Source organism: Artibeus jamaicensis, unplaced genomic scaffold (genome assembly GCF_021234435.1).
Source record: "Artibeus jamaicensis isolate MK-2021 breed Jamaican fruit bat unplaced genomic scaffold, CSHL_Jam_final contig_233, whole genome shotgun sequence".
Lineage (NCBI taxonomy): Eukaryota > Metazoa > Chordata > Mammalia > Chiroptera > Phyllostomidae > Artibeus > Artibeus jamaicensis.
In genome coordinates, this window is record NW_026521486.1 from 4,991,657 (window position 1) to 5,014,710 (window position 23,054).

Consider the following 23,054-nt stretch of genomic DNA (forward strand, 5'->3'; position numbering starts at 1 on the left):
TCAAGAAACTGGGTAACTGAGGTTTTCATTTTCATCACTGTAAGGTAAGGTCAACTGGAGGACCATGAAAGAAGGTCCCATAGCAAGATGTTAAAGGCTAATTGGTATCAATTCAAATCGATAAAATTGACATCTGGCTTTTACTTGTAGTAGTGTTTTTCTCTGAACTTTGGAGACATTTACCAAAGCCCACCCGTAAATCCATAAATCTACACAGGGTAGCTATAAGCTAGTGCTTTTGCTTTCTTCTCTGACCACTACGCATCGGGGACTTAAACTGATGCCTTCTGAGACAAAGATGTGACGACAAGAAGTTAGCTGTCTCACACAGTTTATTTAACAATAGGTAATAAGAAATCAATTTTAACAGTCTATACAGTGATCCAAAGTTCATATTTATAAGTAATCAATTTTAATTGCATGATTTACAACAGTTGAGGGTTTTTGCTTTCTATTTTCAAGTTTTACAGAAAGTGTGTGTGTGTCGGGTGGGGAGGGCAGGGTAAGGAGGAAGAAAGCAAGCAAAGAAGAAACCCCAGGGACATTTTGCATGTTAAAATCATCCCACTGGAATCGTTTCTTACCCTCTTTTTTAATTTTTTTCTTTGTTAGATGTAAAAATAACAAAAAAAATTCTTCCGAGAAACAGAACCACAGTATATAATACATCAATTTGGCAGCTGCCCCTGTATATTTTGAAAAAGTCATTTTTCTTCCTACATGTACAAATTATTTTAATACTTGAAGATTTTACGTTCAGACTTACGGAATAGAAAATTTTCTGGAGCACAAAAGTTGACTTGAAGGAAGGAAAGAGAATTTTTTTTTAACATTTTTAAAAGAATGAACATCTTTGCACCCAGAGAAAAAAAATTGGTATTTTAATATATATTTATATATATTTATATATATATAGAATGTAATTTTAAAGTAACATTAACCCCCATTGTCCTCTGGTTTTAGAAATGTTCTTTTTTTTTTTACTCTTCGATAAAGTGAGGAAAATAGGGAGAAATGTCAACCATCTGCACCAGTAAATAATAACTATTAATATTACATATTTTCATTAATTTAAAAAAAATAATAAAACCTATTGGAGGTGCAAGGCAGGAGCATGTGGGTGGCTTCACAGACCTCAGCCTCCTCCCAGTGCACACTTGAACCACACACACAAGGGAAAAAAAGGCTGGTGGTAACCAGCCATAACAAAAATATATTCTTTGTATTCTATTATCCCTCAGGTTCATCCTGCATGTTTGCTTTAAACCACAAACAGCTACTGCACAGTTCTTATGTGTTCCAAGGAAAATTGTCTTTTAGGCTAAGAAAGATTCAAAAAAATTGTTTTCAGTACAAAACAGTCTTGTTAAGAGAAAATAATTTTTTTGCTCCCAAAATACTACAAGGCGTCTCTAGTGTATGTCTAGTGTACTCTGTGAGAGGTTTGAATTCAAGTCCGAGTTGTCGGTGCTGAGTCCCAGGTCGGTGGCACTGGCACCATGGAGGTTTGCCAGGCCTGGATTGCTAGTGAGCTGAGAAAGCATTGGATTCTGGTCCGGGCTGGCAAAATGCCCTTGTTCCATGGGGTTGGCCTGGGCTGCCACCAGTCCTGGATGTGGAGAACTGGTCTGTGGGGAGACGTGGTGTGGAGAAGGCTGAGGCTGCATCCTTGGGGAAGGGCTGGAGTGGGGGGGCTGAGACTGTGGCCGTGGAGAAGGGACAGGCTGGGGAGAGCGCACTTGATTGGAGAGAGAAGAAGGGATCTGCTGGCCTTGTAGGTGTGGGGACTGAGCCTGATTTGGGAGCATATGTTGTTGTGGGCTCATGGGGTTGGGCTGAGCAGGGGACCCCATCTGTTGCTGAAGGAGTCGCTGCTGATAGGCCTGCAGACTGGCTCCTGCCTCGGGTCCCAAGGCCTGGGGGAGCTGGCCCATCTGTCCCATGTTCCCTTGTTGCATCTGTTGCATGTGATGCTGCATCCGTTGCTGCTGCTGCTGCGGCTGCTGCGGGGGATAGCCAACTCCTTGGGGTTGCTGGAACTGGCTGTGGTTGGCCATCCCGGGGCCGATTCCCGGCCCTGCCCCCTGTTGCTGCTGCTGCATCATCTGTTGTCGTCTCAAGATGTCTCGGAACTGTGAAGGCATGGTGTTGTGATTCATGTTCATCTGCTGAGCCTGAGGGCTCATCCCTCCCATGGGTGGCTGGAGCTGCTGCTGTGGTTGCTGCTGGGGCAGGCCAGCCCTCTGGACGCTGGCCTGCATGGGGTTCATGTTCTGCATGGCTGGATTGGAGTGGACCCCCTGCTGACCTGGCATGGCAGGGGGCTGCAGCCCTGGCTGGCCCTGGGGCATGCCAGGCTGCCCAGGGAGGGGTTGCGGATTTGAGTTGGCATACTTGGCAGCCCGCTGCTTGATGAATGCAGCCAACAGCTGGGGATTGGCATGAAGGATACTGAGCACCTGTTGCTGCTGTAGGGGAGAGCTGGGAGACCTGAGAGTCCGCAAAAGGTTTTGTAAGGCTTGTTGAGACACAGTGCCTGGCTTGAGAGGGCTCACACCGACCTGGCCCAATCCTGGTTGGGGAGCCATGTTCAAGGGCTGACCATGTTGGGCCACCGACATCATGGCTGGCCTTGGCATCCCGGACTGTAGCTGCTGGGGCTGAGGCAATGCTCCTTGGGCCCATGGTGGCTGTTGCTGCATCCCAGTGGGGCCCATCCCTGGCTCCAAATGCCCACTGGGACCTCTGGCCATGGGAGGTGGGTTCATACCCATGGGGGCCATTGGGGTCATCTGGGGCATTTGGTGCTGGATCGGTCTTTGAAATATCTGCACGTGGGCCATCTGGCGCTGCGTCTCAGCTGCCCTCTGAATCTGCATCGCCATTTCCACTGCTGCAGGTGGGGGTCCCGGAAGGGGTGGTTGAGCTGTCTGAGGCGGGGTTGGAGGAGTCACCTGGCCTGGTGCTTTACCCTGGGACACAGGGCCAGCAGCTTGAGTCCTGGGCAAGTAGGGTGGCATGCTGTTTGGAGGGGTGGGCTGAGGCTGAGAAGGGGGCTGGGGCTGGGGCGTCTGCGGGGTGGTGGGCTGTTGGCTGGTCGGCGTGGTTGGAGTGGCAGGAGTTGGGGAGGGCAGGCCCTGCTGCTGCCCCACCACACCAGTCCGCTGCATGCTGGCCATCCTTCTGCGGAGCATCTGGGCCTGCTGGAGCCGGTGCTGCAGCTGCTGCTGCCGGAGCTTTTGCTTGATGTTTAGGCAGAACGGCACGGGGCACTTGTTCTCCTGGCAGTGCTTGGCATGGTAGCAGCAGAGGGCGATGAGCTGCTTGCAGATGGGGCACCCTCCATTGGTTTTCCGTTTGCAACCCTTGGTGTGCTGCACAACCCGTTTCATCTTCTGGCAGGAGGGCAAGGAACAGTTGGCATTTCGGCACTGGCAGGCATGGACCAGAGACTGGATGCAGCGCTGGATGCTTAGGCGGCGAGAGTCTCCTGGGCTCTGGGTGGCTGCAGCCTGCTGGTTGTTGCTCTCATCATCTAAGCCGAGCCCTAGTTTCTCCATTTTATGGTCATGGTTTTTAGTGTTATAGCAGGTGATACACAAATCATAATCCTGGGAAAACAAAACACAGGTGCAGGTCAACTCCCCAAGGTTAAAGTCATTCAAAAACATTTTACATGTTCTACTTGAGCTCAAAAGCCCCTTTAGTTCTACCACTCAAATACAAGGCCAGGCCGTGCTTACCTGCCTTCTAGCACTCACCACTAGCACCCTTCCTTCAGCAGCCTCCCCTCCCTGCCACCTGGGGCCTACCTCGCAGACAGTGCAGTGCCAGCGCGTCTCCACGTGGTGCTTGCACTCGTTGCAGGTGTAGACGAACCGGTCCTGGCTCTGGGTATGCAGCTCCACCAGCATGCACATGGTGGACCACTGGGCTCTTCGGAGGGATGAGAACTCCAGATGCTTGTCTCTTGCAAGGGTGAGAAAGGCATCCCGCCCATCCATCAGATCGCACGGGATGAGGGGGTCAGGATCCACAATGGGAGGCAGGGAGTTGGCGGCAGGGCCGGCGATGAGACGGATGACAAAGAAGACCTGCAAAACAGGCGTGCTCGTTCTGACCCTGGAACTGGAGCACCATGTGGTGCTGGATTAGTTAACAGCAGACAGGTGAGTCTGACTGGACACCTGTGAGGCCGATGAACACTGAGTGAGTGGTATATTCCTCCCTCCTGCTTCACGTGTCTCCGCTCTTTTCTCTCAGACTGCAATAGGCCTAAAGTCTACATCTGATCTTTTCTACCTCCTTCAAGAATTCCTTCAAAATAAGAATGGAACAGGTCAGGTACAGCTCATGGACAGTGGACGCTGTGCTTCAAGAGAGGTCTACTTTTAAAAGGCAACCTATGGTTTAATCTAAATCTAACTACAAGGGAACATAATCAGACAAAGCCAAAAAGAGGGAAATTCTCAAAAACAATTGGCCTGAGCTCTAACAGGCCAGGAAGTGAGGCATGGCGAACTGTTGAGGCACAGACTCCGTGACTGGAGCCCATCAGGACCAGACGTGAGATGACGACACTGGGCTAAGTTTCCTGAAAGCAAAACCGTAGTCTGGCCGTGCAGGAACTGCCTTCTTTCTCAGAAGGTACTGGCTGAAACAAGAGATACAGAAAACGTAGCAAAATGTTAACAACTGGTGACTCCAAATGAAGGGTGTGGAAAGGGGTCCTTTACAACTTTTCCTTTAAGTTTGGGGGAAAAAAAAAAAAAAAAAGTTGGCAGGGGCAGGAAAGGTAAAAGAAAAAACCAAACAACCGCCCAGAAAACCACCTTATTCCTTGCTGTTGAAGTAGGAAAGCTTTTGTTCATCAAAGTTTGAAAACACCCAATAACCATTAATTCCCATATCCATTAGTAGAAAAGCTGCAATAGGAAGCTGGTATATATGAGTATGTATTTGAAATTAATGCATATATAACTATAAACTCTTAGGAACCTAATGAAATATAAAATAGTAGCTTCATGAGATTAAGGTGTTGTGAGCAAGTGCTATATCACTCTCTATATTCTAGCTGTTTTTCAGAGACTGAAAACCTGTGTGAATTGCAGTAAGACAAAATATACTTGGGAAGCAATATTTGCATAAAATAAGAGTCTTTTTAAGACAAGATACATTTCTAGAAAAAGAAAACAGGACAGGAGAGCACACACTGAATAGACACATATAAAACAGATGCCAGAAGTTAAAAGCATCAAGGGAGGACTTGGATGGGTGTTTGACCCCGTAAGGAATATTGGGTTTCAGGCTGTGGCTCATAGGAAGCACTGATAAAGCAAGAAAGAGCGCCTGAAAATGTGACACAGAGGCACTGACGTAACAAGTGGAGAATGCCTAACTCATTCAAAACAAAGGCAAACAAAAACCATCTAGTGACTCCCAAAGAAATCTTCACCTAAGCCACCTCTCTAATAGCAGCCACCATGACTGATTCCACTCTATGCCACTGCCTACGTACGATACCTGAAATTAACCTAAAATCAACGCCGTATTGTCTTTTTCCTAACAGGTGAATACTACCACATCTTCCGACTAAACAAAGTCACAAACATACCCACTATTTAAGTAAAACCCATCACAGTAGGGCCTTTCCCAATTGCTCTGTTATGTAGCCTACACATCACTCTAAATAGCCAGTGACTGTTATTTAAGTGAGGCACCCATGGGAATGGAGGAAGCCTTCCATCTCACTAGCATGGCTGAGCTACTTAGTTGGGCCTCTCTTCACTGTAAGCTAGCGCACTGTCCTTAGTTTGTTAGGCTTTGACAGTAAAGGCAGGGGGCAGAGCACTGGCGTATGAAAAATGACCCCCAGAAAAGATTTAATAGGTTCAGCACCATTGTAAGAAGTAACTGTGAAAAAGGGCTCCGCCACGACTGCCTCTCTCCCGGAGACTGCTTCATTAACCTGGTTCTGATGTCACACATAAGCCTTCAGCTCCCTCTCCACACCACTTCTGAAGAACTTGATTGTGATGTCTGAATAGAGTGCAACTAAGATGTTTAAAATCGGGCACGAATCACCCTTTAAGACTTCTCATCTCACCAATGATGATGTCGAATGGAAAAAAGCCCTAACACATCCCACAGTAACAAATAGATAAATAATGAAATAATTCAGAGTTTTAACTTTTTGAGAAGAGGTTACAAGTATAGTTAACAAAAGTTTAACTTTTCTTCAATTCTCTCTTCTCAATTAACTTTCAGGAAGGCCAATGGTTAACATTTTTATTAATTGGTTTCTCCAAAGTTTGTTGTAAAAAACTGGAATGACCAATGGCATTCGAAGGAGCTTGGTTTAAAACAGAACAGCAAATATATCCAACAACCCATCTCCTGTACAATGGACAGACACAGATACACTATGCTCATGGCTTAAAAATTCATAGTCATGTGCTGCTTCGCAACCGGGAAAGGTTCTACAAAATGTGTCATTAGGAAACTCAGTCATTGTGCAAAAGTCATCACGCAAAGACAGGTGGTATACGAGAGGTCTGTTCAGAGAAAGCTCAGCCACTGTTAATTTAACAAGAACCGTCTGTTCAACATTAATGTAACCTGGCAGCCAAGGAGAGTCGACTGGAATGTGTTATGTGTGAACAATGAGAACTTCACTGTACTAGTCAGTGGGGATGAGGATGGTAGATGCCATTGAGAGCGTGGCTGTTGCATTCAACATGACTGAATGAGTAGAGCAATTAATCTGGATCAAATTTTGCATTAAGCTTCTTCTGTGGAAATTCTTCTGTGGAAACTATTCGGATGATTCAGAAGGCCCCAGTTGTGGGCCACTGGTGATTGGCAGTTTCATCACAACAAAGTGCCGACTCATGCATCACATTTTGTGCAGAGGTTTTTTGGCAAAACATCAAATCACCCAGGTGACTCAGCCCCCTACAGCCCAGATTTGGTGTCCTGTGACTTCTGGCTTTTCCCAAAACTAAAATCACCTCTGAAAGGGAAAAGATTTCAGACCTTTGCTGAGATTCAGGAAAATACAACAGGGGAAGCTGCTGGTGATTGGGAGAACTGTGTGAGGTTCCAAGGTGCGTACTCTGAAGGGGACTGAGGCATCACTGTCCAATGTACAATGTCTCTTATATGTTCTTCAATAAATGTCTCCTTTTCTTAGTAATTAGCTGGATACCTTCTGGACAGACCCCGTATTACCTACTATTGTAATGGTTAATGTGCTATACTTTCATGTGACCTCAGCTTTGTTTACACCAGCACTACCACACTGTAAGTAATGTGCTGTGCTATGTGTCACATAACAGCTGTGACACTGACAGGTGACAGGAATTGTTCAGCTTCATTATAACCTTCGGGGCCACCACTGTACACTGCAGTCCATGATGATATAAGCAACAATCCAACACTGTCTATATTTGTAATAGGTGCAAATCAAAGAGACTATCATTTCCTGTTCCTAGCACCCACTCTAACCACCCTCTTCTTTCTTACTCAAGTGATGCCTTCCTTCTGAATTTCCAGTATGGTGCTTGGATCGTAGGCACCAACCTGCTTTTCGCCCACTCTTGGAGGCTCTGCCTTACCTCTTTGTGTTTCTCCATGGTGGCGTACAGTTTCTGCGAGAGGTCATTGGACACGTTGGGCATGCCTGGCTTCTTCTTGTTGCCCCTACTCAGGCTGCTCTTGTTCTTGCTGGTTTTCTTATTGTTTTTCTTCTTAGCATTTTTGCTGTCTCCCTTTGTAACCTGCAGGATAGCACAAAGAAGAGAAAAATGTTAATGTTTTCTTAGGAAGTGATTTGAGTAATACAAATAAATGGCAAAAAGACCTCTTTCTTTGAAACTAGAGTTCATATTATACCTTCCACCAACTGCTCTCTGCTCACCCTCTTTGTTTTTAAGCTGCTGTTTAAAATATTAGTTATCTCCTATTGAAGAATCCCTACACTAAGACCCTTCCTTAAGACCACGCCAGCCTCAGCCCTGTGACCAGAAGGGCACTGTAGTTTGGAAGCCCCAGATCAAACAAGCTTATCCCAGAATTGAGGATGGGGAAGGTGGCAGTGAAGGGTGCATGGAAGTGGAGAGCCGAAGACTCGGAGTCATTTCCAAGTCTCATTCCACTCTAGACTCTGTGAGTTTCCTTTCCACTCACATTCTAGAATTTTATGGGCCTACTTCCGAACTATCAATGAATTTAAAATGACAAGGCTATAAAGAGTTCTTTAAAAATATTTACTTATTAATTTTAGAGAAAGAAACGTAGAGAGAAATATCAAATTTGTCGTTCCACTTAAGTGTGTTTAAAAAAAAAAAAATCTATCTGGACCTTTACAGAAACTAATATTCAGAGTTTCCTTTCTGTTTCCACCATCTGTTTCCATAGGGGAAATCAGGACTATTTACAAAGGTGTTTTGATGCAAAAAAGGTTTAAACTCACAAAAGTAGAACCGTAGTAACTTAGCTAACATTTCTTGCCTAATTTAAAGAGCACTTTCACACCTAAGAGCTTTAAGACCAAGCTGAAGTTTAAGCTCACTTCTGGATTATAGACAAGAATCAAGGTAGAAGTCGTAGAGGAAAATAAAAAGCCCTTACATCTGTGCTTTCATTGCTGGTGTTCTCCTCTCGCTTCCTCTCTTCCTCCTCCTGTTCCAGTTCCTTAATGCTCTCTTCCAGAACATTGGGCCAGAAATCACCTTCAAAGTAGGGCAATTCCTTTGCACTTGTTAATCGATCTTCAGTAGCTTGTTTAAATATATCCTGTGAAAATATACATGTACAAATTGAAATTTCTACTAAAAAAAAAAATTTATACTATATAGGAGCAGTCACAGCTAATAGGATACATGAAACACCAAGGAGTAAAATGTCTTCTAAAAATGGTGACAGAGATGTTGAATCTAAGCACCATGTCTGGGAAGACATTCAGTGCCACAACCAGTAAAAAAGGCCATCTTAAGCCAGTATTTATGGTTTTTGCCTTTCCTTTACCAGAAAGGCAGGAAGATTTTCTGCCTTCGTATAACGAAGTGATCGTGCCAGGACCAATGGCAGAGGCACCATAATTCACACATGGCCTTTACCACTCCTGACGACAAAGGCAGCACAGTTTGAGGTTCGCCTGCCCCGCACCTATCCTTGGAGTTCTAGCAGCTTTCACTGAGAAATCTGTTCAACACGAGTCAAACAATAAATACTGGAACTGTATGGCTATAGAGTGATCTGCTGTGCTGCCGGGAAAACACCCAGCTGATGATCTCCCCTCTGAGTAAAAACAGGTAAGAAATTCAGCAGTTCAGGGGGGTGGGATGAGATGGGGGTAAAGGGCAGAAAACTATACTTGAAAAACAAACAAAAAAAGGCTAAAAAAATCCAGCAGTTCAAGTTCTTTTTATGGATAACTTACAATGAAAATGGCTATTAAGAATGCATTTTTATTAGGCATACCTTTAAAACAGAAATTTGTTGGTCTAAGACTCTTTGAAAGGCTAATTTTTTCTTTAAAAAAGACTGACCATAGAAAAAAAAATTTACACCTATAATACTCAACTGACTAGATTTAGAAATACATATTTTGTCAGGTGCACATCATTCATCTTAACAATTCAGGCAAAATAATAATATTTTACCAAATGAGCATAATTTTATAAATTACATGGAAGGAAGAAGAAGGGAAGATTTTTAAGACAGTTAAGTGACAGAACACAGAGCTGGAGGCTTAGATTTCGAAATCCCCATTCCCCCCACTCGTTCTGACCTTGTAGTCGTGGACAATCCTCTCGGACACAGACTTGTCCAGCATCTTTTTGTACCACTCCTGCAGGCGCTTGGGCTTGGGTATCTTCTGGTCAGGAGGATGGCAATGGAAGATATAGTCGTCCCCTTCACTGGGGGGACATGCCCAAATATGCCCTGTGGTATAACTAACAACACAAAGAGAAGGAACATTCAAGAGAAATGATCATTCAATCTAAGCTAAGGAGAATGCCACACTTTAAACTACAAGGTGAAGTCAGTAAAGAAACCAGTAACTTCCCCCAAAGACAACATAAAGTATATAATCCAGTATCAAATCAAAATTCTCAGGCCAGAACTTGGCATAACCCATAGCACTAACAATGGCTTTCACACGGCCTACTTAGAGGTTTCCTGGAAGCCAGTTATTTTTGGAGCATTGAAAACCCCCAAATTTGCACATAATGACAATGAAAAGGAAAATGGATCCATTTCAACATGAACGATAAATAAAATGCACATTGTTAAGAACAACCTGTGAGGTGAGGTGCCACTATTCTCAAGCATACATGTAGCTTGAAGAAGGTAAGGAACCAGTCTGACACATTTTTATTATCTCCAGATCTTTGCTTTTTGTTTCAATACCCAGGTGAAAAGGGTCAAATGCAAAGTTCAAGGTTCTGGCTCCAAATGAGTAATAATCAACCTTCAAATCAAACTTCTTAAATGAACAAAATAAAATTAATCTGAGATGGGTGTAGCATCAAAAGATCTCCAACAAAATTAAGGTTATAGTTCTACTAGATATAAAACAAAGCTGAGGGGAAAAAAAAAACCCCAAAAGTCATGTATTTGCATATTTTAACCTATGTCTTACCATAATACCACAGTGGTAGTTACTTTAAATCAATAATCTTAAAAAATGGCATTTCTTATCAACATGCTTACCCTAATTTCTTGACGTATTCTAAATATCCAATAAGTATTTCATAGTAGACTGCAGTCCTCAAGCACTTTGGACGGAAGAAATGAACACTGTCGAGGTATGATATATACACTCTCCTGTACCAAGTGGGGAGAAAGAAACCAAGTCAGATCACATGAGTTATTGACACGGCTAAAAACACATCCTCTCACTTCTGTGCTTTTCGCTCACCATGTCAACATGGTGTTACAGTAAGTTAAAAGACTAGACTGTGAACCCTTTGAGGGAGTTTATAGTGAACCTATAGCTCTAGTATAGTCTCAGAACCCAGCAGTGCCCGAAACACAGTATTATCAGTCAATACATAAGGACCCAGAAGTATTCTGGTGGCATTCTTATACTGGCCTTTAACTATTTTGGAAACGAATTCTTTTTTTTTTTTTTTTTAATATAAGGACTTTCCAGTCACTTTTTTTTTTTTTAAAGATTTTATTTATCTTTAGAGGGGAAGGGAAGGAGAGAGGGAGAGAAACATCAATGTATGGTTGCCTTTCGTGCGTCCCCTGCTGGGAACTGGCCTGCAGGGAACCTGCCTGCAACCCTGGCATGTGCCCTGACTGGGAATCGAACCGCGATTGTCTGGTTCGCAGGCCCGCGCTCAATCCACTGAGCTACACCAGCCAAGGCGGAAACGAATTCTAAACTAAATCATTCCCTACTTCACTTGCAAGACTTATTAATAACATAGTCTCAGCAAGGTACTTAATACCTTTTAGAGGTAAGCCCATTTTCGGGGGGGGGGGGAGAAGAGTTTTCCCGTTCCAGGCTGCTATTCATAACCCTTTCCTCATTACTACACTATGAAAAAGCAGTATTGAGCAGTACTTTGTGATTTTGGTTTTACTTCAATACTTGCAGAATTTGCATTTCCGACCAAGTACAGCACGTGCTGCTCGCTTCGCTTTTCACCTGGCTGCAAACCCTGCACACACCGGAAGGCAGCCCCAGTGAGCCTTACCTCTGGTTGGGTGGAGGGCAGTCTGAGCCGTACTCCTGAACATGCATGCCAAAGAAGCACAAGTCCACACCATCAATCTCCTCAAAGGCAAAGAGGGCTTTGGTTCGATAGGGAAAGGATTCTGCCATCTCTCCACTATCCACAAACCTGCACAATCCAGATTGGAAGGAAAAACCACATCTCATTCAGATTAGAGTCATCCAGAGTAACCGTTATGAGCAATTGTGGATCCACAAGAGGAAAAAAGGGAACATTACCACGTACCTTGCTTTCATGCCTGGTTTGACCTCCACAGTTTTGTCAGAAGCATGAACTACACGAACAGTGACTTCTCCTGACTCAGGGTGGTTTTGTCGCCTCAGAAAGTCATTCACACGATTCTCTAGAAAAGTGCCAAGCCTGGTAGATGGCAACCCTAAGAATAGAGAGGTTTAAAAGTTCAGTAGTAACCAAGGTAAGATTATTAGTGTCAGTCTTAAGGTTCAGTACCAAATCTGTTTATCCCTTTTCAAACCAGACTTGGCTAAGAACACACAATATAGTCAACACTCAAAAAGCATTCCCTCAACACTCCGCCCACAGAAGACTTCGTGAATGTGTGTATCATCCTTGTGTGCAGTTAAAGCAAGCATGGTATTTAATATTTTACACGTTATTTCCCCAACTTTTATTATGAAAGCTTTTCCATTTTAGAAGTTAGACTATCTATATATGCACTTTGCCTCAATTTCAAAGATAGTTTTTGAAAGGTATTATGAGAAACCTTCCAGCAGTAATAAAAGCAACTTGTAGGTCAGCAAAGACTGCAAAGGCACTTATGAAACAAAACCAAATACTCTTGAGTTAGATTAATTTTATGATAAAAATTTTGACTACCACTCCTCCCCGAACCCTCAGCTGAAAAGATGATACAGGCCTAAAAAAGTAGCCCCCCACCACTGGTCTAGACAAAGCTAAAGGAGTCCCTCAAAGGATGGCCAATTTTGGACAAGTATTTTCACACCTGGTCCCCATTAAGAAACGCCACACACAAATATGGAGAAATGGAAACAAGAAAAACAGATCCTTCTACAAATCCTGATTCTTGAAAATGGTTTTCTTATGTCTAGCAAATTTCACACCAAAAAGTACGTTACAGTTCAAATCTAAGTACATTATAGAAAAGTTATTTTTAGTTTGGCTAAATATTTTAAATAAGGTCAAAACAAATCAACTCATTTCATAGCTTATTCTTCACTATGCTTCAGTTTTGCCTCTAAAATGCACCTGTAAGAATAAAACTTACGTTTAGCAGAGAACTTATTTTCTTTCCTAGTTCGTGCAGTTTTCTTTAAACAGCCATCACAAATAAACCTAAAATGTAAACCAGCATGTTGCTTACAAAACTCAGAGAACGATTTAACGTAACATACACTATGCAGTCTGCCTCATGTATGTATAGAGTTAAATGTGAAGGATGACCTGGGAGAGAGATTTCTAAATATATAACAAAAAATTAATACAAACGATATACGACGAGCTTGAAGATGCCATTAATAAAAAAAGAAAAAAACCTAATTGAAAAACAGGCAAAAGCTATGAAGAAATGTGAAGGGCATATAAACTGGCTTCATGTGAAGAGATGATGGAGGATTAGATTAACACAGGAATTTTGATTTGGGCTAATCACACTGGCAAAGTCTATATACACTACTGGAAAGTATGCAAGTAACCATACTCAGAACTAGTAACAATAGATTTATAAAATGTACATTCTTTTTGTTCCTACAATTACATAAGGATGTGTACATACGCTTAATTTCTTATTTAAAAAATACTTTATCTTTAGAAGGTTTTATTATTTTTTAAAGGGGGGAGTGAGGGAGAAACATCAATATGCATGAGAAACACCGATTGGTTGTCACACACACCCACACCCCCCCCTTGGGATCTGGCCCATAACCCAAGTGTGAGCCCCAACAGGTACTCTAACTGGAGACCTTTTGTTCCAAAGGCCAGAGCTCAATCCACTGAGCCACACCGGTCAGGGCTGTATGCTTAATTTCTTACAAAAACATGAGAAGTAATCCCTAGCTGATCTAAAGTGGCAAGAATCACTGCTAGTCTCTTAATTATTCTTACCCACTGTGAGATTAAGGGGAACACAAAAATTTGTATCTGAAGACAAGCCATATAAACATCAACTACTGTAATTTTCCAGAAATTTGTTAGCTTCCTCTTCCTTGTGACCTTCTAACCAGCATCAGTAATCCAAGACAAGAGCGCAAGACAGTATAGAGACCCTATTCCAATGAGTCACGTGATGCACAGGTACCCCCTTGGAACAGGGTTGGGAGCAGCTCCATTCTTGGAGTGAGAGGTGACCCATCAGTAGCAGGTAAGGTGCCCAATGGATACAAATCTGTTCATTGATATGAACAGAATGAAGTCACCAATGATGTGCAACTTGGGCAAGTATGTGGGGAATATTCAGAAACAAAGCATGGGGCCCAAGAATAGCTAGTTAACTAAAGTCTGTATCTAGTCACTTGATGTAACTCTTTCACTGGACAGCCATGTCCATTAAACTTACGACCCAACCCCCAAAAGATGGTTAAATCAAATCCTAACCAGGGCCACCACGATATGTACAGTGTGATGTTTTCTCAGAGAGAGAATAGAGGTGCTCCCTGGACATGCTCTATAGCTTTATCTTTTAAAACCTGGCAAATTTAATTGTATCTAAAACCTCCTTACTACTGTTCAGGTGTTAGAGATTTCCTGTCACCTTTACTGAAATCTTCCAAAAGCATTTCGTTTCCATGTAGAAAGATCAGAAAATAATAAAAACAACAACAACAACAAATACCCCAGTGAAATTTGTGTATGGATGAAAACAATGCATGCATGTAAGAGAAAGATCTACATTTTGGGATTCTAGGCTATTTAATATTTTAAATATCTCTTCCCAATTCAAAGAACAATGTTTAGACACAGTAACTTTGAAGTTATGATAATGATTGCAAAGACAAAATCTTGCTACAACTCACAATGAAGAGTCTAGAGAAAATACTAATGTCTTACCCCAATGGCCAGATCATTTCATGGTGAAGAACACAGATCTGATGCATCTTTCTTCCACACTCTGAACATTCCACAAACCTGGAAATAAAAACCGAAAATCAAGACTTGAAATAATAATATTTTTTAAAGTTTTTAATTATTAAAAAGCTCTTTAGTGTTAGAGGTAGAGCAAATTTCAAGAGAAATTAAGTTCAGTTATTACATGTGAAAAACTGAAATGTGACTGTCGAAAAGTGAAAGATCACCACTCCTTAAACCCCCTAGTGAGTCGGAGAGTATTCTAACCTCAGAATGCTGGAAACACTGACACCACTCATGGCTCTGAACGGCCTCCCCAACACAGTAGGGGACTGTGAGCTTGTTTGACAGTGTGGGGAACAGGCACAGAACTTGTGGTCCGGAGCAGAGCCAGTGTGGGCACTTCACTTGGGCCTACATCACACCAGTATCAGGTCGATGTGGTGAGATGTCAATGAATACTAACTGTAATGCCAGCTTCCACACTTCTACCATCTCTTAGTTGTACATTATGCAGTTTCAGCCCAAGGATATAGAATCATCTCACTGGCCATGCAAACCAAGAAAATGAAAGGAAGAAAAATCCAAGTCCACTGACTCATTTTATTGACTAGTCAAGGAAAACTACTTACAGTTCAGGATCCAGTGTGTCATTTTTTCTCTTGGAAAACTGTTCTTTATTTATTGTACTAAGAAGAGAAAAAGAAAAAAAATGAGAAAAAGGAACATTTAAAGATGAGTACTCTGACCACTGTTCTAACCCAAAGAACAAATCTCATACTGTAAGTGGATTATTTAAATCTCCTGAGACGATACCGAGGTCACATTTAACAGGTGCATTCTTGGCTCCCACAAAATGCATACTTACATATAGGAATACCTGTGTTTTTGGAAACAACTATAGTATAGTATAATAAATCTATTTTTCCTTATAAGAAATGGAGAAGCCAGGAAGAACTAGAAACATGAGTTCACTATTCTTTTTCTTTTTAAATCTTGCCTGCCAGTCTTATTATGTATGTATGCCTTTTAATAGGTTAATGACCCTAGACTGAACTATGAATGATGGCATGTATACAGGCAGCTAAACCACTGTTTAAAAATAATACTTATTTTTCAGCAAAGTCTAGTTAATTTTTAGTATAGAAAATTTCAATATTAAATACATATTTCAGTTTTAAAGGGTGAAAAAATTTAATTGATACTATTCATTTTTAAATTTTCACATGGCCTCCCCTATCCATCCAGAAATCTGGCACACCATACTCAAAAGCCTCACAAATATAGAAGCTGAACAGTCTTATCATTCTCTACCTAGAATAAACTTCAGGGGGCCCAATTCTGACTACTGTGATTCTTCTCCCCCCAAATGGGCACACTTCCGCATTCAAACTGTTTCCTACCACTTACAGCCTAGAGATACAAGGCCTAAAGCCTTGCTGCATTAAGTATATGCTAAAGACCAGCAGCACAAGAGGACCCTGTTAGTAATGCAGACTCCTAGAACCACTACACTCTCAAGATTCAGAAGGGAGTTTTGAAACTCTTCAAAGTCAGAGATGCAACATCCTAAAGTTTAGAGCATGTGGTAAGACGTTCAACAGTACCAACAGTAAGTCTGCCTTCCTTTCCTGCACAAGGGAAACCTGGCTAGAGCTGACTTCTCTTATAAGGCTCACGGGGACCCAGTACCTACTCTCCAGATTGATATCTGACTCTACTATATGTACTTTAATGGTAACTGAAGTTAAAGTATTAACTTTAAAACCCAATTTAGAAAAATTAACCAGTTTTTCTCAGAAGCCCTGTTTTACTAATAACATAACAATTCCGTACTTTTTGGAATGTTCAGAACTGCTTCTATTTATCAGAGGTTAAACTGGAAAAAAGGAAGCTGAAGAATACTGAAAGTACACCAAACAGCTCTTTCTTCCTAGTAACAGTCCAAATTTGAAACATAGTGTCTAACTTAAAACTCAGAGATTTAGTTAGTACAATGAGATATTTAGAAGTATAATGAGACAGCTCAAGATATGTTTGAAAATTTTTCTTGGCATTCACCAAAAAATAAGGGCTTATAAGATGGCAAAAGCTCATGGAAGTCTCTAAGTCATTCAGACAAACTTCTAAAACCCTAATGTTGTTCAATGACTTTCATGATTATCATGATAGCTGTGTTAAGCTATATGAAAAGGCTGCCAAGTTTTGTTCAATTCCCCTTCAGACTCAAAAGAGTTAGTAATGGAATTCCCTTGCACTACAACCTTTCAACTGTTAGGACAGAAGTGGACTGTTTCCATGTAGAAAGTCTCCCTGCAATGACCCTGGTGCTGATGTATCCCCTCCACCAGTGCTAACAGCACTCTCCGCCGTGACAGAAATATTCTTTATCAGTGCTGACCACAATGGCAGCATTAGTCACAGCTGTCTACTGAACACTTGACATGTGGCTAGTGCAAGTGAGAGATAATTTTAAATTTTATTTACTTTTAATTAATTTGTATTAAGTAGCCATTTGTGAGTGATGGCTACCATACTGGAGAGCATAATCTGAGACCACTGTCTCAGGTGAGAAGGCTGAGCTTAATCACCTGACAAGGAACTGAGAAATAAGATGGTGCTTTCCAAAGTACTGCAGCTACTTACGTTTGAGGCTGGGAAGGGTCATCCCCCAAAGAAACGCTCTCCCCTTGGATTTCATTGAAACACTTCTCACAGAAATGATACCTGTCGGCAAGAAGGCCATACTGGGGTGAACTGTTCCGTTCACACAACACAGCCCAAGGCAAGCAACGAAGCCACCAATCACAGCAGGCCAAGGAGGGGGACGGGAGCAGAGAGCAGGTCATCAACGGCGACAAGGACATTCAATGATGCAGATTTATGGGCCCCACAGTATGGGTTTTGTTTTTGTTTTTTGTTTTTTTTGCAATCAAAGCCAAGTGCAGACAACGACAAGCATGAGGGAGGAAAAAAAAAACAAAACAAACGAAGAAATGAGGGATTGCAGGACAACAAAAAACATAAAGCAAGACAACACAAAGCAGAAAGCCAAGGCAAAGCACAGATTAGCATTAAATATCTCAAATGGAATCACAAGTAGCAAATGATTACAGCAAATAAAACAAAAAAGTTTCACTTACACAGACCCACACACTTTCATTTTAGTAATTAATGCTAATTTATGCAAATAATCAGAAGAAGAAAGGAGAATAAATCTACTAAGGAGAGAAAAATGGCCACCCCGTTACCTAGCAATCACACACTTCTCCCCACTTACTTGGAATAAAAATAGGAAGTGAAATAAAATAAAATCCACTATAGATAAGTGCCAGGGAACAAGTCTTTCAAAAACAATTGTGGTGGGAGGGGGGGAACAAAACCCCTTTTGATCCCAAGGAAGCAACATAAGAAAAAAATATTTTTCAATGGGAAGTCTGCAGTTAAATGCTGATTGTCACCATCAGCAGACAAAGTTAAAAAGGGGGCGGTGGGCGCGGTTGCCTGATTACATGCTCCTCGGTACAAAGATCACAAGCCCTGTTAGGCTGATGCCAAAAATCCAAAAATGATATGAATGTTAAGATTGTAGCATGAGAAAAGTTTCATCTTAGTCGTTACTTTTTTTGAATGTAAGGTGCTTAAAAGCAATGAGACCCACTTTTTCCAGGTTTTATTGAGTAAAAAACTATGGTGTCTAATGATTACTAAGCACTAAGAGTGCACCTGCCTTTTTGTAAATAGAACAAAAAGTTTAAGTGACTCTTTCAAAGCTAGAAAGGCATCTGTAACACACAAGTTCAGCAAAAAACCACCACCATGAGCTTGGTTTTAAAGAAGTAAAAAGTATTAACTGCCCAGTCTCAGTAGCACCATCTCAGAGCCCAAGGTAAACACTCCATTACTGAAAACAGGAGACAAACCTGGTGAAGACAGCTCAGTGGGTGCAATTTTTGTAACTGTTTGGGCAGGGATAAACAAGAGTGCCCCTTCTGTTAGAACTGTACCACCCACTGTCATCTGCGAATCTTTGTGAGAAGGAGTCTGGTGGAGTTATTTTTGGAAGTGGTCCTTGTTGTCTGCTTAATGGAAGCAAAGCAAATACTCTGGGATCCTGTTTTCATTTACATCAAAAACTACAACTTAAGCAGGGATAGACCACGCATAAAAAGAAAACATGTCCAAAAAGATCAATCTGACTAACAAACTGGGTTAAGAATTTTCTGGTAGTTTTTGGGAAAGGATAGCCAGTAGTCATTTCACGGGCAAGCAGAAAGACTGATTAGTTACAAAATCTTCTCAGTGTTGTCTGAGCCTGTGGTCAGCTATGAAAGGGCAGTGGAAAAGCAGTGAGGCCTGGGATGATATCCCATTGATGCCACCACCTCACAAAGTTATGTGACCTCCTAAGGCTTTGAATTTTTGCCTTTAATATTTTTATAAACCAAGGCCCAGGTATCTGACACAAGGCCACTTTCTGCCAGAAGTCGTGTAATTCTACAAAGGCAAACTACAAAGACAAGAACTTGTGCTGTACAGTTGTTTCCAAGCAGGTTACACATGAACCATGACCGTGTGTGTTGGTCCGTCTGCATGCACTCCCAAGACACGCAGACACATGAACCATGGGCCACACGGTCAAGCTTACCTGTTCTGGTAACTGTAGTATGTGGCGTCACGAGGGATTGTACACAGCTGCTTGCCATAGCAACAGAGTGTCTGTGGAGAAAATTCCAACTGCAAAAGAAACCAGCCATTAAATAGTACACAGACCTGAAGGACAAGGTAGAATATATTTTTTGAAGATTTTATTTATTTTTAGAGAGGGGAAGGAAGGGATAAAGAGAGGGAGAGAATCATCAGTGTGTGGTTGCCTCTTGCGCCCCTTACTGGGGACCTGGCCCACAACTGAGACATGTGCCCTAGATTGGGAACTGAACCGGCAACCCTTTGGTTCACAGGCCAGCACTCAATCCACTGAGCCACACCAGCCAGGGTGACAAGCTAGAATATTTACATTGGCAAATTAAACAAGTCAGTGAAGTTTTAGTTCTCATTCCTGTTAATCAGAGTGGGCTGTTTCCAAGACAGTTCACAGAACTAAAACCATTATAGTTTACTAAAGCATTAGTTCACTACTGTGAGTAGACTTAACAGTCATATCCTCCTACCACATGCCAAAGAACTCAAGAGTTTAACGTGAACTGGCACATACAGGTAAACAAGTACGTGACAGGTAGTCTGCACCCACAGGGGACTAAGGACCAAGGCCCCACTCCAGATGACCTTATAACTTGATGATTCAGGATTCAAATTAGTAAGTTTTCAACTCAATTTTTAAAAATTACTCATTCATAGACAGAAGGGAAGGGAGGGAGAAAGAAAGGGCCAGAAACATCAGTGTGAGGTTGCTTCTTAAGCACTCCTCACTGGGACCTGGCCCACAACCCAGGTGTGTGCCCTGACTGGGAACTGAACCAGTGACCCTTTAGGTCGCAGGCACTCAATCCAATGAGCCACAACCAGCCAGGGTCAACCCAATATTTATCAGTGCAAAAACTTCTTACCTTTCTGCCACAACAATATCCAAGGCTTTGCATGACTGGGTCAATTTCTTGTTCAAAGACCTCGGACAGCTTGGAGCAGTATTTGTACACCCTCGATGTTTTCCGATTATATAACCAGGCATTGTTGAACATAAGCCAAATGTCATCCACGTACTGCCAGGGCTCCTGATACTGTCCAGTGTCTAACTTCCTCTTGATGGTAGAAAGATCCATGGGGCTCTTTACAATATCAAAGTAATCCTAGGACATGTGACACCAAACAACATTACCCAAAATATTGAAGGTAGATGGCGTACCTTCCTGTTGTTCATCACCACTTTTTCCAAGCAATGTTGAGTTTCTGACCTGTCCATATTTCTAAAGAGTTCAGTGATATCCAACACTTCTTTAAATCATTAGTCTACAGAGTATCAAGCAACTCAGAGGGCAGAGAGAATAAAAGAGTTACCACAGCGCCTCTCCATGTGGCAGGCTGCTGATCTACTGGAGTAATAATTCCGGGTACTATGCCACACAGTATCTGTGTGATCAGTTCATAGCCCCTTAACATTTTAGTACTAGAAAGAACATACAGATAAGGAAATTAGTCCAGAGAACATCAGTGATCCATCTAAAGCCACAGAAAAACACTGGGGTGGGGGAGTTCCTAATGGATTTCTGGCCCATGAAGCACTCCATTGCCTTATTCTGTATCACTTAAAAGGCTCAAACAAGACCTGCTAGCCTGGTGTGTAACGACGATTTTAGAAGCATATGAAGCTAATTTGGGTCTATCTTTTCTATCATGAACCATTGCTACTCAAATGACAAAAATAAACTGTATGACCCAAGAATCACATTCCTAGGTATTTATTTATCCAAGAGAAATAAAAACACACCACACAAAAATTTGCATACAAATATTCATAGCAGGCCTAGTGCCACCAGTCAAAAAATGTGTAAATTATCCAAACATCTATCAACAAAAGAATGGGCAAAGACAATGTGGTATAGCCACACAAAGGAATATTGCTTGGCCATAAAAAGAAATAAAATACTGTCTTTTGCTACAAAATTGATGAACCTTGAAAACACTATGTTAAGTGAAAGAAGACAGTCACAAAGAATCACATACGGTATGACCTCATCTAATGAAGTGACCAGAATAGACAAATCCAGAGACGAGAAGCAGACTAATGATTGCAGGTAGTGGCAGTGGGGTTCCTTCTGTGGGCTAATAAAAATGATTCCTAACTGACTGTGGTGATGGTTACAATTCTGTGAATACAGAAAACCCAGTAAACTGTACAATTTAAATGAATGACCTGTGCAATGTGTGAATCATATCTGAGTGAAGATGATAATAAAACACCACCGCCACCACAGTTAAAAGTACCACCACATACTTACAGGGATTCCTAGAAGCTGAGGGTCCACAGGCTGACGAAAGGGAAGGGATTCTGGATCCTGTCGGTAAAGTGCCTCCAACGTTGGCATCAGTGCCTGACGTAATTCTTCTGGTTTGAAAACTTAGAAGAGTACATTTGAAATTAGTTATCAATTAGCAAAGGAAGGAAAAAAAGGTTCAAGTCAAAACTATGAAAATCTCTCAAGAATCATAAAACACAAAATTGCCTACATTGTCCCTACAGAAATACCACTAAGGGTGCACTTCCTGTTTCTAATTCCTGGTCTACTTCAGGTGGCACCTTCAAAATGCCATGCCCAGTCATCTTTAAACACCTTTTATGGCTCAGTTAATTTTGTAGTCAGAAATTTCATCAAGATGGTCTTGACCAAGTAGACAAAGGATCTCAAGCCTTCCAAAAATTTATGAAGAGACTTATCAAAATATTTCAAAAGATATTGGTAGTAGGATGGGGATGCTGCCAAACAATATAAAGCATTCATTCTGTCGTGATATTAGTATTCAACAAGCCAGAAATTAGACCCGCCATTCTCTTATCACTGAAGGTATCAGAAAACTGATGAGTCCCTCATTATGTTTTAGAGCTGAGGAGGAAGACGGAGTTACAATTTTAACGGCAAATGTTGGGTTTGTAGTCTAAGGCAGCAGAACTAAATTGTTATTGCCAGAACAGTGGACTCAGCTGACCATACTATGTCCAAGTGCATTTTCAGTACATTTCCCAAAAATCGGGAAGATTTGCAGGTGTGTCATAAGGGGAATCAATTTAAATCTATCATTCAAGGAGGCAGTCATTAAGGGTCTAGTTTTGAGCTTTAAAAACACACGAGCAGAGACCTTGTTATTTCTACTATTTACAAATTAATTTTATCTTCAGGAGAATATGTATTTTAGCACTTTAGGTATTTTTCAGCTCATTGTGGGGGTTGCGCCATGAAAAAAAAATTTAAAAAGCAGGAGGGAGAGGCTTGTCTTTCATACTTAATCATACTCAAGCAGAATTTGAGCGAACCTGTGAAGTTAGCTATGTTTTTATATTTTTTTAAACACTTTAAAAAAGATTTTATTTTTATTTATCTTTAGAGAGGGAAGGGAAGGAGAGAAACATCAATGTGTGGTTGCCTCTTGTGGATTCTCTGCTGGGAATTGGTCCGCAACCCAGGCATGTGCCCTGACTGGGAATCAAACTGCGATCCTTTGGTTCACAGGCCTGTGCTCAATCCACTGAGCTACACCAGCCAGGGCGGTTTTTAAATTTTTTAATTACTGATTTTCTTATGGAAA

General features: G+C 41.8%; 1 protein-coding gene across 2 annotated transcripts in view; it reads right to left on the bottom strand.

Moving 5' to 3' along the window:
- Positions 1-314: 314 nt before the first annotated feature.
- Positions 315-23,054, bottom strand: part of EP300 (E1A binding protein p300) — a 69,977-nt gene continuing 47,237 nt past the window's right edge. For both annotated transcript variants that reach the window (XM_037160795.2, XM_037160794.2), the window contains 15 exons: positions 21,752-21,870; positions 20,363-20,602; positions 19,444-19,532; positions 17,442-17,522; positions 15,428-15,484; positions 14,778-14,855; positions 13,000-13,067; positions 11,979-12,129; positions 11,715-11,861; positions 10,720-10,833; positions 9,794-9,959; positions 8,632-8,796; positions 7,617-7,778; positions 3,813-4,094; positions 315-3,611 (listed from right to left, as the gene is read on the bottom strand). In XM_037160795.2, coding sequence (XP_037016690.2) covers positions 1,413-3,611; positions 3,813-4,094; positions 7,617-7,778; positions 8,632-8,796; positions 9,794-9,959; positions 10,720-10,833; positions 11,715-11,861; positions 11,979-12,129; positions 13,000-13,067; positions 14,778-14,855; positions 15,428-15,484; positions 17,442-17,522; positions 19,444-19,532; positions 20,363-20,602; positions 21,752-21,870 — 4,118 coding nt within the window. In that variant the 3' untranslated portion in view covers positions 315-1,412. The remainder of the gene's footprint in view (positions 3,612-3,812; positions 4,095-7,616; positions 7,779-8,631; positions 8,797-9,793; positions 9,960-10,719; positions 10,834-11,714; positions 11,862-11,978; positions 12,130-12,999; positions 13,068-14,777; positions 14,856-15,427; positions 15,485-17,441; positions 17,523-19,443; positions 19,533-20,362; positions 20,603-21,751; positions 21,871-23,054) is intronic.